Source organism: Pyxicephalus adspersus, chromosome 11 (genome assembly GCF_032062135.1).
Source record: "Pyxicephalus adspersus chromosome 11, UCB_Pads_2.0, whole genome shotgun sequence".
Taxonomy (NCBI): Eukaryota; Metazoa; Chordata; class Amphibia; order Anura; family Pyxicephalidae; genus Pyxicephalus; species Pyxicephalus adspersus.
Window position 1 is genome coordinate 29646523 of NC_092868.1, and position 15364 is coordinate 29661886.

Sequence of the window (15364 nt, forward strand, 5' to 3'; positions counted from 1 at the left end):
CTAATTCCAGTGATGCAAAAGGGTTTGCATTAAAATAGCCAACTGCTATTAAAAGTTTATTCCAATAGATAGACATTGGAGCTGACTTACAAATAAAAGCTGAGTTTCTTTACACAATACATTGTGTGAATATTTACTTTAGTTATCCAATTATGTGAAAAGCAAATTTCCAATGCCTTTAGCGAGTAAGTCTCATTTTATCAAATTGCATCAACATGATCCCCAATTTACATTTCTAAGGTAAAAAAAGATTGAATATAATTAAAAGTTAGTAAATACTGACGTTTCCTCCTTATTGGACCAACAGAAATAATTTGTTCTTTAGTGTCTTGTCCATGGTCATTGGCACTTCTTGAATTTTGCGGACAGTTCTGTTAAAATAAGTATATAATAGAATTACATTAAAATACAAGTACCTTCCTAATAATTCTCATGCTCTCTATTTAACTACATCCACTAAAAGTAATATTTGTCTGATAAAGACTCCATTTATGTTTGGAGTTTTGTTTTACAGATAGCACAATGTTTCCTTCTTTCTACACCTATAAAGCTCAACTGTGGATTAATAAATGTTTTGCCTAGTGCCGCCATTCTCAACCGAGGTTCAATGAAACCCCAAGGTTCCTCTGGGGCTTGCTAAGGGATTCTTGAACTGTAGTTAATTGACTTCCCATTTGATGATACCTGCAAAGTTCTGGGGCCAACACCAGTTGGTATCGACAATTTCATGACTTTATTGATGTTTTAGGTGTACAAAAAAGGTTTTATTCTAGCCACCACTGAAGAGGGGGCATTCTTTTCATTGGCCAGTTTAGGATTTTTTTTCCTAATGATGCCCAAAATGAGTTCCCAAAACCTGAAAATCATGGCCCTCTAAAAACTTCAAATAGTGCAGGGATGTAAAAATATATAGAAATGTAGAAATTTGAATGTGAAGATGTGGCATTATTCTTCCAAAGGGTAAAGTGGTTTTTAACGGTCCAAGTAACAAATGATTCAAGGGGGACTTGCCACTGTTGAGAACCCCTGACTTTTAGTAAAAGCATCTGTATCTTATCTGTTTTTAAAGTTTAGTAGCATATATGTTGACTTTTGTGATGTCATTGGGACTTGTGTTTCAATAGTCAAAGGGTTTGTGTAAATTTGATTCAAAAAGGAGCAGCAAAACAACAGTCTCTAGCTACATTCAGCTGAGAGGACATATATTAAAGTGTTTGTTCACCTAAATTCTACTCCTAAATTTTTACTTTTTTAAGTTTTCCCTACCATTGGGTTCCATTGCAGAAATGTCCCCTCTAGTGTTGTCATGGCAATGGTGGTTTTAACAGACAATAAATACAAGAAATACTTCAAAAGCAATGTTTTTTTTAGCAGAGTAGGATAAAAAAGAAGCTAAAAACCATGTTGTCCATGGAACAAGTTTCTCTCATTTCCTTTCTGGGAAAACAATACCATAAAAGTAACAGGGCAACTCATTATGGTGCCCCTGTGAGTAATAAAAGCATGATGGATTTTAAATAATTTCCATTAGATCCAAAGCTAAAACAACAAAGAAATCTAGGAAGGACACACACTTTAAATTGGGAGGCAGCAATAGTGGGTACTGGTACTATAGTTGGTAAAAACATTTTTCTACACAGGGCCGTCTTTAGAGTATTCTGTGGGTTACCATCCTCAACATGATATGTTATTTTTAATACAAATGTTGAAAAGTATCTAACTGTATAAACATAACATTGATAGAATAAACTAATTTATAATAAGCATGTGTAGTAACAGAAAAATAAATTTAATAGATATTAACTTGAATGCATATTTTAACAGCCACTCTACACTTACAACTTTACATGAGTATTTTTCGGCGTCACACAAAGATACAGCACAGTGGAGATGGACTTCATCATAATCTCCAATAAACTTAAACACTGTCACATGAAAACGACAAGTAAGAGAAATCCCATTCTCCTCTATCCCAATGGTATTGTCTTTTATGTTAGGACATCTGTTTAAGTAAAAAAATAAAAATAAAAAAATACTTATTCATTTTCTATTTCATTTTACAGTAAGTTTTTTTTCTTTAGTTTAGACCTTAAATAGACTATTATTTACCTCTGCCATTTTACATGTGTGCATTTAAATGTATATATGGTCTTTACATTTTTTACGGTTTACATCTCTACCTGAATCTCTGAACATATTTCAACATGTTCAGCATGTCTGTAGCATTCCAGAGTTAAATGAAAATTTTATTTACTGAGAGGGAGCAGGCACTTATTTCATTTGGGCCATGGGAAGTCCTTAGGAAAGTTCACAAGGCAGGAAGCCAACACTTTTTGGAGCATTTGGATTTTGGATTTAGAGCATGGAATGTCCATGCAAGGTTAACAGCATCTTAAAAATGTCTTCTTATTACTTTTTAGATATCTCTGAAGATACATATTTTTATATCTATACAAAAGTTTTTAATAGCAAAGACACTTTTAAGAACTAGACATCCTTAATGAATATTTGGATTAACCCAATAACACTTACTCCTCAAGGGGTAATCATGATGTTGAAAATGGTTTTTGATAAAGAAAAATTTGAAACAGAAAAAGCAGAAGATAAACAAGTCACTCTTTTTTTAGTATATGGTACAAATTTATAGAAAAAGTATTCAGTGTTCATGAAAAAATGATAGATTTAAATATTCCACCTGGGGTGTTACATGTTGTATGTTTTAATATAATATAAAAGTGTTGGTTACTTTCTTTGGCAAGTTATGGGCAGATCAAATATGATCTACGGAAAACAAATGTGAAGATATGATTCAATGTATGTTTTTGGGCAGTGGAATTTTTTTTTAAAATATTAATATAATAAATAATATATCTTTAAGGTGGTATTGCAGTCAAGGTATGTTTGGTACTTAGTTAAAGGTCAATGAGCACTGTATTGTGATTTGCTTAATTTTAATTTTAAATTGTATGTAATGTTTTGTGGCAATGTGTTGTATGTTAAGTTGAAAATAAAAATTATATTTAAAAAAAATAACAAAGACACTAACCCTCCTTCAATAATGAAGTAACGCAGTTTGTCATTGCTGTCTCTTGATGGGGTTGCATAGCATTTATTTAGTATTAAAATTAGGTGAGTAGAGTCAGCTCCGACCACAAAGACACCAACAAACAGTACATCCCGAGTGGTAAGCACTACTTCTCCTTGGCGATATGGGTGCTTATATGATGCATTTTTGTAGAGTGCCATCTTGGTGGTAAAACTTCCCTCTTGAGTTGGAACTGTCAGATTTATTACACTGCAAATGTGTATAAAACAAATTAGTAGATGAAATACAGGAAAATGGCTAAAAAAAACTAGCATTACAAATTAATTTTGGTAATGAGATGTTATTATGTTTTATTATCAATAACACAGATTATTTCAAAAGATGAAGTTTGTTATATATTCAGCCTATTTTCTCAATGTACACAAAACATAACTGGTGTAAAAAATTTGAGTTGTTTTTAAACTGATGATGTGTTGTATTGGTTCTATATGTTATACATCTTTGTTTATGCCTCTAGACATGACGTACCAGCAACAAGTAATGTTTTCATGTTTCTTTACCTTCCACAAGTTACCTTATTAGTTACCCAAGTAAAAACTGTAGCAGCTGTATAAGAGTAATTGTGAAGGTATTACCTGCTAGGTTTGGTTGCACATAGATCACCTACTATGGCAACAGCTCTTTCTGACAATAGGTAGTCAAGAAGTCTATTAAATTTCTATAGGGACGGGGTAGCTGCACTTTGGGATTGCCATCCTTTTTTAATATCCTTCCTAAATACTTCTTCCCACATGGTATCCCAGTCTGGTAGCACGGTACAGAAAGTCAAGGAACTTTGTACTGATTGAAGAAATAAACTACATTGACTCTCTTTGTGCTTTTTCAGTACAGAAGATCAGCAAAATGAGCACTAGATGATATACGCCATATATTTGTGATTTAATCATTTCTACCATATTAGACAACAATTTTATCAAAACTGTAAAACTTTACCATTTATTGGTAAAAAGGTGTACACTATATATGTTAAAATTATATTTTCAGTTGTTATATACACCATAAAGTGTAATTTACTAAGCCTAGAAATGTTCATTAAAAAAGTCCTTAAAATAGTCATTATAGTTCAAGTACTTAAAAAAATTGCTTCAAACTAATAAAACTGTCAAAAATGACCTCCTAATCAAACATCTACATATATATATTGTTTATAAAAATTATATACATATAAACATATTTACATATTTACAAAAATATCAGATTGATCAATTGGTAAGATACAATTTAGAGTATAATTTCTTACCTAAGCATGGGTCTTATGACAGAATCCAGAGAAATTTTAATGTCTAATTCATATGCACATGAGAATTCCACATTAATTGTTCTGTCCCGTGTAATAATATTTCCTGTATTATTTGCACTTTCTATCCAAACAGTGTTTTTGTACATAATGTGAGTGCCATTGGACTGTAAAGCAAATAACAAAAACATAATTGCAAATCTATATAGATAATGAGCAGTAATGACAAATAAAATATGTTTTTAACTAATACCTTCTAGAGCAGCGGTCAGCAAACTCCGGCCTTTAGGCCAGATACGGCCTAACGCCCCCTGGCCAAACCGGCCTAATACCGGCTGGCAATGCGCGGCTCCGAGCCATGGGTTACGTGCTGGAATTAGGCCAGAACAAACCACCGGAGTCGCTGGAGCTCTGGAGCCGCATGCAGCTCTTGAGCCTTCTCTTGCTGTGGCTCCCTTCTTCCCTATGTTCCTTATTTACCACAGCGGCGGAAGTGGTAACGCCATTAGGGTGGGACTCAGAGAGAGTCCGGCCTAGTGTGCTCCTGCCCACCTCATAAATGGCCTAGTGGCCAAAAAAGATTGCGGACCTCTGTTCTAGAGCATCGCAGGACTCCAAAACTTTGTGAATACTGATTTTCATTAGGCAGCTGGTACTTGGATACTTAAGGGCTAGTATTTCGGCACCAGGTAAGCAGAGCACCATTTTCCTAATAAATGTTTATAGCTACATATTTGAACGTTCTGAGTTTTGAGATTCTCTGGAAGTTAACTGAGATATGTGCAGGTACCACTGTTATCTAATGGCTAACTATACTTTATCCAAGATGGGGGTACAAAGACAGTACTCATATTTACAACGTGGATTATTGCTACTTCTAGGTTCTACGCCTGATTTTGTGTAAACAGGAGACAATTACTTATTCACGATTAGGAATCATGAACTCAGTCCATGAGGGACGCATACAGGATGGATTTTAGTACAAAGTAATTTTCTGACTCTTTGTAAACCATTTGCTGTTGTCTATTACAGAAATTTTAAAATGTTTGCAGATATTGGCTCTTAAAGATTGGAGTTGAGGAACCCTGTTCCAGATCAAGGAATAATGAATATTTTTATTTGGGAATAGCCCTGTATCTAGACTTTTACATCTGTGCTTTAACTTTGGGTAGATTTTGAAAGAGTCTCTGCTGGTGAGATTCACCTTCTCAGTTTGTTCCAGTGATAATTGTCTTTAGGACTAGAACAAGGGGACAATAAAGTTCTCATTCGAACTGGAATAGAGGGAAAATCTTTTAGCATGGACACTTGTTCTAAAGACAGTTGTTATTCTCAACGCAACACAATGCAAAAAAACAGGATTTGATTTCTAGATAAATACCTTTTATAATGGAGAGTGCCATGTAGAATATAAATTGAAAGACATGCTCTCTCTATTCACATAACAAGTAATCAGTAATTGTTGACTTAGACCAGGTTTTTGTTTACCTGTACAATGTTTCCACAGTTTCCTTTTGTGTTATTTATTTGAAAAGATATAAAGTCTTCACCCTCAATGCCGGGGCAGTGCCTGTCATTGATGCGAACACCTTCTCTCTCAAAGCCAAGCTGAAAGAGTTTGCATTTTGAAATTGAAACTTCCATCTGAGCAGCTTTGCATGTTACTTCTGCATCAATAATATCATGGGTATCTGTAAAGACAAAGTACAACATGGCAAATGTATAATATAGATGATCCCTTTTCCTAATCATAACTCCAGTTTCACATGTCATTAAGACATATCCCTGTCCAGGAAAAGCCTTTATTATGTTTACTGCACGTGGATATCTGAATTTTTTTATTGGGTTGCAATGATCTTGCTTCTAAGAACCATTTTGTGTCGTATTGCAGTCCTGTTTATAATATAGAAACTCAAAAAACAATTTGTCCATAGCCAGAAAAAGATGGGCCTGACTTATTAAATCTCTCCAAGGCTGAAGAGGATACACTTTCATCAGTGAAGCTGGGTGATCCAACAAATCTGGAAATATGTTGGAATTAGTTGCATTCAAGTTTATTTATTAAGATAATGGAACTTTTTTTTTTATAATTTTGCACAAAAAGTGATGTTTTGAAGTTTCTTGCTATGAACATGTAATACTGACCTATAGATCCTCGTACTATAGGGTATTCATTGGGGAGATTGGGCCTAATTTATTAAAGCTCTCCTAGGCTGGAGAGGATACACTTTCATCATTGAAGCTGATCCAAAAAACCTGGAATGGATCTGGTCCAGGATTTAAAACATTTGCTTGCAAAGAGCAAATGACTTAAGTAATCCATTCCAGGTTTGCTGGATCACTCAGCTATGCAAAACTGTATCTTCTGCAGACTTGGAGAAGATTTTGCTTATAATAAATCAGCCCATTGTTCCTTAGCTGCCTATCCTTTAATTAGGACATTCACAATGGAAGACACATTCCAAAGAAACTGTTGACCACTGAAGGAAATCTATCCTTGTTAAAGTGCTGCCCTTTACACCAAAACTGGAGCTCTAAAGTGAGGACTGGTAGAGGTAATGTACTTTGCACTATTTTGTTTGAATTTTCAATGAACATGACTTACTGCTGTTTGATACCTACTCTCTGATAATTGTCAGCCTTTAGAAAACCTGAAATATTATAATGTTGCAAGCTTGAAAGTTATTGTCTGTTTTTCAAATTTACTGCAAAATACATATTTGTTGTAAATTGCCTGAGGATCCACTGGCAAAAAATATTTGTTTTGCATTTGTATTAATAAAAGCTAGTGTGTGTTCTCGGGTTATAAACTGTCAACCATTAGTCAATGCTCCATATCTAGTTTACAGATTAGGGAAAGGTTTTCCATGGTCAACAAGCAAAGATTAAAAAGACTTTCAAATATGTTCCAGTCAGATTGCATTACAAACCCCTTGTTTGCATGTTGTATCTATATTGTTACTGCTTAAATGTATAAACGATTTACCATTTCCATAGACTGGTGGGTCCATGCAGCCACAGAGCTCTCCTCCATTGTCCACTTCACAGCTCCTGTTGGGACAGTCTGCATCCACACAAGGATCTTCAATCACTCCTGCTATAGATGAAAATGAAAAAAGGTGAATGATGAATCAAGTTTGTACCTTGTCAGACTTTAAAATTCACATATGATAGGTGCATTGGAGTGACTATGAGTGACTTTAGTAAGTTACTATGAACTTCAATAAAGGTTTGTCACGCATTATCACAAAGCTCGGATAGGAATCTGTTATGCTATTTTCTCTGCATTAACCTTAGGGTTTACTGTTCTGATATGTAACGGCATATTTAAAATAAAGTGTAATGGTACAAATAATATTTAGGCGCTTATATATTATAAACTGAATATTTATAAAGTATGTTTAAATTTATAAACTGAAAGTTGCTAATAGGCTCAGACTTACAGCAATTCTCCTTCTCAATCCATTCTGTGCTGAGGATTCCAAATGATCTGCATGCCTCGCCATAGGCAGCCAAAGAACCACACAGCTGGATTTTTTTGTTGTTGTAGCACCCATCAAGATAACAAGATTCATAAAATGGTACAGGATCCAAAAGACCATAACACGGCTGGAAGAAACCTTTCATATCAGTCAATTTCAGACAATATCCATCACTCTGAAGCTTCTGGATTTGAACATTGTCACAAGTAGAGGCATACTGAGAATATTGTAACTCATTGCAGCTAAAAGAAAACAAGAATTTTACTTTGCAATTTACAACAACCAATAGGCATGAACAGGTTATGTTTATACAAATATTTGTATATGTATAATCACAGTGGCTAAGATTGCACCACTATTACTTTATAGGTTGGAGCAGCTTTAATAATATACAAAAAATCCAAAATCTAATGAGGACGTTTGAACAATATTACTTATCCCTTTATCATACATAACAACCATGGACAAACCTTTTTTGCATTCCATTAGTTTTCCAGCTTTGTGCCAACACGACACTGCTAACGACAGGTTTTCCTCGTAGAGTAACATAATCATCAGTTAGATCTCCATTAAAGTTTCCACAAAGGCCACAGACTTTATTTTGAAGTCGCTCACTGATGGTAATTTTAATAATGTTGAAGCCATTGTAATGAATCTGAATATCAGGGCTTGTGTCAATGACTAGAAATCCTTCCATGCTGTATATTTTGGTGGACTGTCCAGTTACAAATGGAACTGTCACTTGTGTCCCATTTACCTATAAAAAGGTAAAACAATAAATAAAAGAGTTGAAATACCTAACAATTCCAAGACTTGGCAAGTCATTGGTGTTACATTAATATTAGGATTTAGATAGTCCACAACCAAAATCACATGTTCCTGTGATGAATAAATTGTATAAAATTATAGAAGTTAAACGTATTATAAAGGACAATGGTAGGGGAAAGAACAGAAAAAAAGAAGCCTTCTAATGAACAATACCCACCTAAACAGAACTCTTTTACACAATTGCAATGATTCATTATATTTAAAAATATATTTAAAAAATAGTCATGTTCAAATGACCTATCTATCCAAAAGTAAAAGAATGAATGTTTTTTTCCCTGAGATCCACTTTAAGAACAGTGTAACTGTTGCCTGTCAAAAGCAAGGTACTTGTAACAAACATTAAGAAAATGATGTGAGCTCAGTACCTTCACGGTGTTACGGTCATTAATTAGGATTTGCTCTTCATTAATGTAGAAGTATACAGGTGAAATAACAGTCAAATTTGGAGAAGACCATTTGTCAAAGTTGATAATTAGCTGGAATGAGATATCAGGCAGCTTTTGACAAATTGTTGATAATACAAATGCACAGTTTGCTGGGAAACGAAGGAATGCCCCATCAAATGTCCTGAAGACACCTCCTCCTGCTGCAATGCAATAGGAACTCTTCTTACTGAAACAGCCTCGCACTCCATTCCTCAGTGCACATTCTTCGTCTGACTTGCAGTGCCTGGGATCACACTGGATGAGATTTCTGCCAAAACATCGGCAACGCCTGGTGCAGTCACTGTTCCAGAAAAGCTGCTTGGGCTACAGGTAAAAAGAACAAATTAGGTATGTCTTGGAACAAAAATAAAATGCTTTATTAATGCATTTGACAAAGCACTGAACATGTTTTGTTTTGAATTCTATAAAAAAAGAGGATTTTAATAGATTCAACCAAAAGGTACAACATATCTGACTGCTCTGGGCAATAACCTCAGTTTTGCTCCTGTATCTTTTTTCTAAGTTTATCAGTTAAGAACTTTCTTGTCCTGGTCCAGTTTTGATGCAGTGGTGGCTCCAGATCCAGATTTCTGGGACATGATGAGGGCTAGCTGATGGGTCAAATTGAGCAAAAATAAAACAAACCAATAATCTAAAACAGTCTGTAAGGTGAACATAAAAGATGTTACATGCCTTCAGCAAGAGGCAGAGAAGAGATGCGTGTAGATATGCAGCGCGACAAACAGTGGGTTTAGCTACAGAATACTGCATACCAGTCTGAGTTTACTCACAATACACATTGCACATGTTTGCCTTTGTTTTTGTACCCACAAAATATTCTGCAATTACCTCTGCATTGCCTCAAAACCTCATCTAACTGTTAAGACCAAATTATTTTACAATTTATGGCTTTTACGGAAAGCAGGGAAAAGAGCATGAGCTAATTATCCTGTCTTTACTTTTTACCTGCCCAAAGATAAACAGGTCACAAAATTTTGGTAAACACTCAAGGGCAAATTTTTCACTTCTGATTCTATTTTCAATCTGATAAAATATTTAGATCTGGAGAGATATTAAAGGTAATTGGTAAAGCCAACTAATTATAAGAGAGCAGTTTTATTTGGTTCAAAGTCCATCAAGCTCAACCAGAAGGGAAATAAATAAACATACTTTAATCAACTATCAACTAATTGAATTAAAAATACACATGTTGCATTGTGTTAATGAACGATTGAATAGATTCAATCAGAACTCCGATGGAAAATGTTTAGGAGGGCAGAATCTCGTACACGTGTGTGCAGTTTTTTGGAACTTCTGAATAGTCAAATACCAATTGTAATATGGATCAAAACAGTTTGCAAAATTGTCAGCGGATCTGCTCTTGTTTGCTAGACCAGTAACCCTGTTAGGTCAGAAAGCTTCTTGGTAACAAAGATAAGCTAAGACTTTACTTGGTGCTTGTATATGAAGACACTTTTTTCCAAATTGTTAATCCACACAAAGTACAGAAAGTTGCCCACCTTGGCTGGTTTTAGTGCGCATTGGGGCTACGGTTCGAACAAATCTTCCCACCTTACAACTCACTTTCCCTTCTCACATCTCTACAATGTACTTACAAGAGTTTCTTCCCTTGCCTGCTCCCAACTGCACACAGTGTGAAGACCATATATCACCAAAGAGACAGCTGCTCTCTATGGTGAATGGATCAATAACCACTGATACTGCTGACCACTGGAGACATCTAAAATACAGTAAAAATATATTCATTCATACATGCATCCAGCCATCAGCAAGAGTCAGTATTAACAATAGAGAAGTGTGCCAATTCACTAAGGTCAGTTTTCTGCAAACTTTTGGTGGTTTGAACCAACTGGTACCGTTGGTTTGCTCTTTTAGTTTACCTTGTATGCCTTCCCTTCTCTATGGCTAGTCTCAAGGTACACAAGCCCCACCTAAAAGAATTTCAGGAGAAAAGTAGTTATGTTCTAAATCAGTCCTCTTAAAACTGTGCTATGAATTCAGCATAATGCTTTGATGCTGCTGTGGAATATTTGTATCATCCATCACAGTCACAAACAATACATTTACTAAATGTCCATGATCACTCTCCACTCCTATTAGTTCTTACTACCTCTACTTTAACTAACATCAGCTTGTTCCTATGCTACTTTGTGGAGGCTTTTTAGGATGACCTACCTGCAAAAAGTTTATATATTCCACACATACTGTATAGATTTTATGTTCAAGTCCCAGAGCCAAAGTAAATTTCCCTATCATTGTTGGTCATTAGGGAATATGCTTCAGTTTGTTGAGCAGACTTTTCCTTTCCTTTGTACTATCGATTAGAAAGGGAATACTTCACTTGGGGCACTTTCTTTTCACATGGTAAAAATCCTAAAAAGGACCTTGTTAAGGATAAATTAGGAGACAATTGATAAAGCAGTGAATTTAACATTCACTGAAACATTCCCTTGTGGAGAAGCAATCACTTCCATTGAAACACATGGACCTGAAAGATTTTTCTACTAGGGAATGATTCAGTGAATGTCAGATTCACTGCATTGTAATAGAACATATTGAGTCATTTACATAGATCAGAATTGATTATGGATAGGAATCTAATATTTTTATATTTTAGGAATACTAATTTATTTTCTGGCAAATAAAGTTTTCTGCACAAGATATTGGGAGTATATTTTTTAGGGAACATTTTACAATTTCAGGACAAAGCAAGAATCAGGAAGAAAACATATTTCACCATGGTGATCACAAAGATGCATAAGATAGTCCTAATGTAGAACATATAAAAACAACGACAGCAGTGTGTCTTACAAGCAAGTTCCTTATTTAAAGTTATAATAAAAATAGTTACACTGCATACTACACCTTCCTACAAAGGGGCACATTGTGGCATAAAATCTTTGTCAACCAAACAGATTCAGTGTCATAAGCCCCTGTTAGCAGGAAATAGGCTCACAAAAAATAGAAACTTGTGCATAAATTCGAAAGCAAAACACACTTTTGTGTGATGTCCAGATATTATTTTTATCAAAAGGACCACCCTTCATCAGGGTTGAAGATTACTCCGAGGAAACAAAATGATACTGCACCTGGGAAGTACAAAGTTTTTTAAATAATATTTTTGCACATTTGAAAGTATATGCTTCATATGTTGGTTTTAACAGACCCCACTCCAGTGTGAGGTTTTTAAGCCCCCAAAGCAAGTTGAATAAAATAAAATCTATTTTATTTTTTATTTATTTTTTGTGCTTCACATACTATAGGGGATACAGGCCAAATAATAATTACTCTTTGGTGAGTTGCCAAGAACAACACAGAACTTTTAGGGCTTAAACATTTACTGGTGTGAAACTTTTAGGTTCATGTGTTTAAAAGGCAGTAATTGATTCCCAAACCATTTAAACATCGGCCCATTGCCACCACATCATCCCCCGTCTCCATGTCTCATAGTGAAAACCGGAACCTAACAGCAAAGTTGCAAAGGTAGAATAATAAGAGGATCAACATTTTAATAATGTTTAAAATACCTTGAAATTATCAGCCACTACTCATAACAATAACCTGAAGGTACCAGTTTTGAGTTTACCTACTAATTTCTCTATTGCTAGACAGCACAGCCAAGTGGGTGGTTTAATGTTTCTAGCTGCAACACAGCGTAGTCCCTCCACCTGTCTGTGATTGGATAAGGGAAGATTAGTATAAGGCTTATTAGGTCATCCATCTACTCATTCATTTGATTCAAACTCAGGTGTTTCAACCATTTACAATAAAATATTTATTTAAATGCTTTATATAATTGCTTGGAGTTCAACTATAAATAAATGTTAAAAACTCTTACCTCATAGTATTTCCCATCAGCATAACAGCCACAGTTATGTGGAAGAATGCAGCTCTTCCCATTCAAGACATAACCAGGATCACACTGACAACCCTCCACACAGTAATGGTTGCAATCACTTTTCAGCCTGATAGCAGCACAACGAGGTTGACACACACTAACACAACTTTCATAATGACTGTATGCTGGACATGTGACATCTATGTTTCAAAGGTAAAAAAGCAACACAAAACATAAGTTAAAAAAAAATTACGTATTTGAAAAAATATAATTGTGCTAAATAAAATAAAATCTGTAAATGAAATCATTACTGGTCAGTGATAGAAGGAGAAATCCCATTTTCCTATGAAGTCCCTTGATTCAACTCTCTTTTTTGTCACAGGCACAAGCATCATTCAACATATTGTTTTTTTGCTAGGTAAAAGTTTACACACTCCTTCTTGTATGATTAAGTGAAGTCTCAAGGTGTAAAGAAGGTGGTAATCATTGTATAGAGAACCAGTGAACTTGGTATATATTTTAAAATGGTACAAAAAGAAAATAGGAGATCCCCAGTAACAAACCTGATAATTAGAACTTTAGTAAACAAACCATGAGACCTTCAAACAGATAATTGTTCTTCAAGAGATATTACACGTAACTGTTTTGCTTCCTAGCCTTCTGACCTAGAATAACTTCCCCCAGCTGCCCAGATAAATATGATGTATTACTTTAGGCCAGGAGGGGTAGATGCTTTTTAAAATGTGTGTGATTATCTTTTAAAATGTATGAGTAACAAAATCAGTAAAGTCACATTTTATATTACAATGAATCAGGCCACCATATTTGCTAAGAGTGAATGAGATTTTCAAAGTGAAACTTACAGCAGGATGTGTGGTTCCTCCAGCCAGTGACAGCAATCCCCTGTGTCTGACATGTACTTGCATAGTTTTGTAACCAGCTACAAGCAGTTTGGACAGCACCACCATCAATACACGAGTCAAAAAGGCAATTCTTGAAGAAAAATCTAGGATTCACTTTGCTGTGGCATTTGGCAAATACACCACTTCTGTTGGGAATGAAGCTGCAAAGCTGCTGGGCTTTCCACAATCCATCCACCTTCGTACAGGTTGGGCATCTGTCTCCACAGCCAACTTGGCAAAATGTGTCCCTTTTTACCCAGCTGTGACCAAACTCATTGACATTCATACTAATGAAGCCACTAGAGGTCTGCAGATCATCCTCCATATTTCCATTGTACCTTCCACATAGGCCATATGTGCTGTTTTGCATGTAGCGCGGAATTGTTACAGACAGAAAAGTCTTCCAGTCATAGACAACTTTTAGGCCAAAGTCTGTTTCAATAACAATGTGAAAACCAAATGCAAAAATATTCACCTTGCCATGGCCCAGCTTCAAAGGCAAATAGAGTCTTTCATTATTTACCTGGCAAAAAAGAGTGTAAAGTATTCAAATCAATTAATGGTTCACGTAACATTCATATAACAGCAGTCTGTTACTCACTTTTGGGCAGATCTAGAAAAATGCCAATGGGAATGTATGAGGGGCAAAATAAAGTAAGTAAAGTTCAAAACTATATAATGAGGTTCACAATTGTGTTCCTTATAGGATGTAATCCACCACAGACAACAATTCATAAAACTAACAATATTTGTTGTGCTATCCTAACTATATTATTATTATTATTTTTACACAGTATTTATATAGCACCAACATATCACGCAGCACTTTACAAAGTCAATTGTCATGTTACTAGCTGTTTCTCACAATCTAATGTTCCCACCATAGTCATATGTCATTACCACAGTCTAAGGTCAATTTGTTTGGGAGAGCCAACTAACCTTATGCATGTATAAGGAACAGAATTTTAAACCCTATTGTATACCTAAAAATGGTAAATTTCACTTATAGCCAATGTGTTTGTAATATTGTACATCAGTTCCCATCACCTTAGTGTCAACCTTTTAGACAATCAGAAAGTTTAGAGCTTGCCCTATTAGTACAGCACAGCATGTCAGTAGAACATGGAACTGAAAAATATGTGCAGTACCCTCTAATTCAAAGGTAATAATTGCTGTTAAACAAAAGTTTATTTAAAGAAATAGCACAGCAAACACGGCCTACTTTGAATCTCAGACTGTCTAAAGGAACACTTCAAAAAGAATTATATAGACTTTGTGGTATGTGTAAAATTAAACTACTGAGCTCTGTTAACAGCAAACAGAAGGACAAGAATGGGGAAACACATGCAAAAAGGAACATAATGTTCAAATGTATTTATAATTCCATATTTGAAGTGTGTTATTCAGAGTAAATAAATTAACAAATACATGTATGAAATTACTATAAATTCTTTTAATTGTTGCCAGTAAATTACCTTTTGAAATCTGTGTCATCAATAGAATGAAGCAAAAAAGTAAAAGAAGA

General features: G+C 35.0%; 1 protein-coding gene across 1 annotated transcript in view; it reads right to left on the minus strand.

Annotated features, from left to right (window-relative positions):
* Positions 1-15364, minus strand: part of TECTA (tectorin alpha) — a 52803-nt gene that overhangs the window by 8314 nt on the left and 29125 nt on the right. The window contains exons 11-21 of the mRNA XM_072425281.1: positions 13801-14362; positions 12938-13137; positions 9019-9402; positions 8296-8582; positions 7787-8067; positions 7330-7440; positions 5832-6034; positions 4347-4510; positions 3047-3295; positions 1840-2002; positions 284-371 (exon numbers count right to left, since the gene is read on the minus strand). Coding sequence (XP_072281382.1) covers positions 284-371; positions 1840-2002; positions 3047-3295; positions 4347-4510; positions 5832-6034; positions 7330-7440; positions 7787-8067; positions 8296-8582; positions 9019-9402; positions 12938-13137; positions 13801-14362 — 2692 coding nt within the window. The remainder of the gene's footprint in view (positions 1-283; positions 372-1839; positions 2003-3046; positions 3296-4346; positions 4511-5831; positions 6035-7329; positions 7441-7786; positions 8068-8295; positions 8583-9018; positions 9403-12937; positions 13138-13800; positions 14363-15364) is intronic.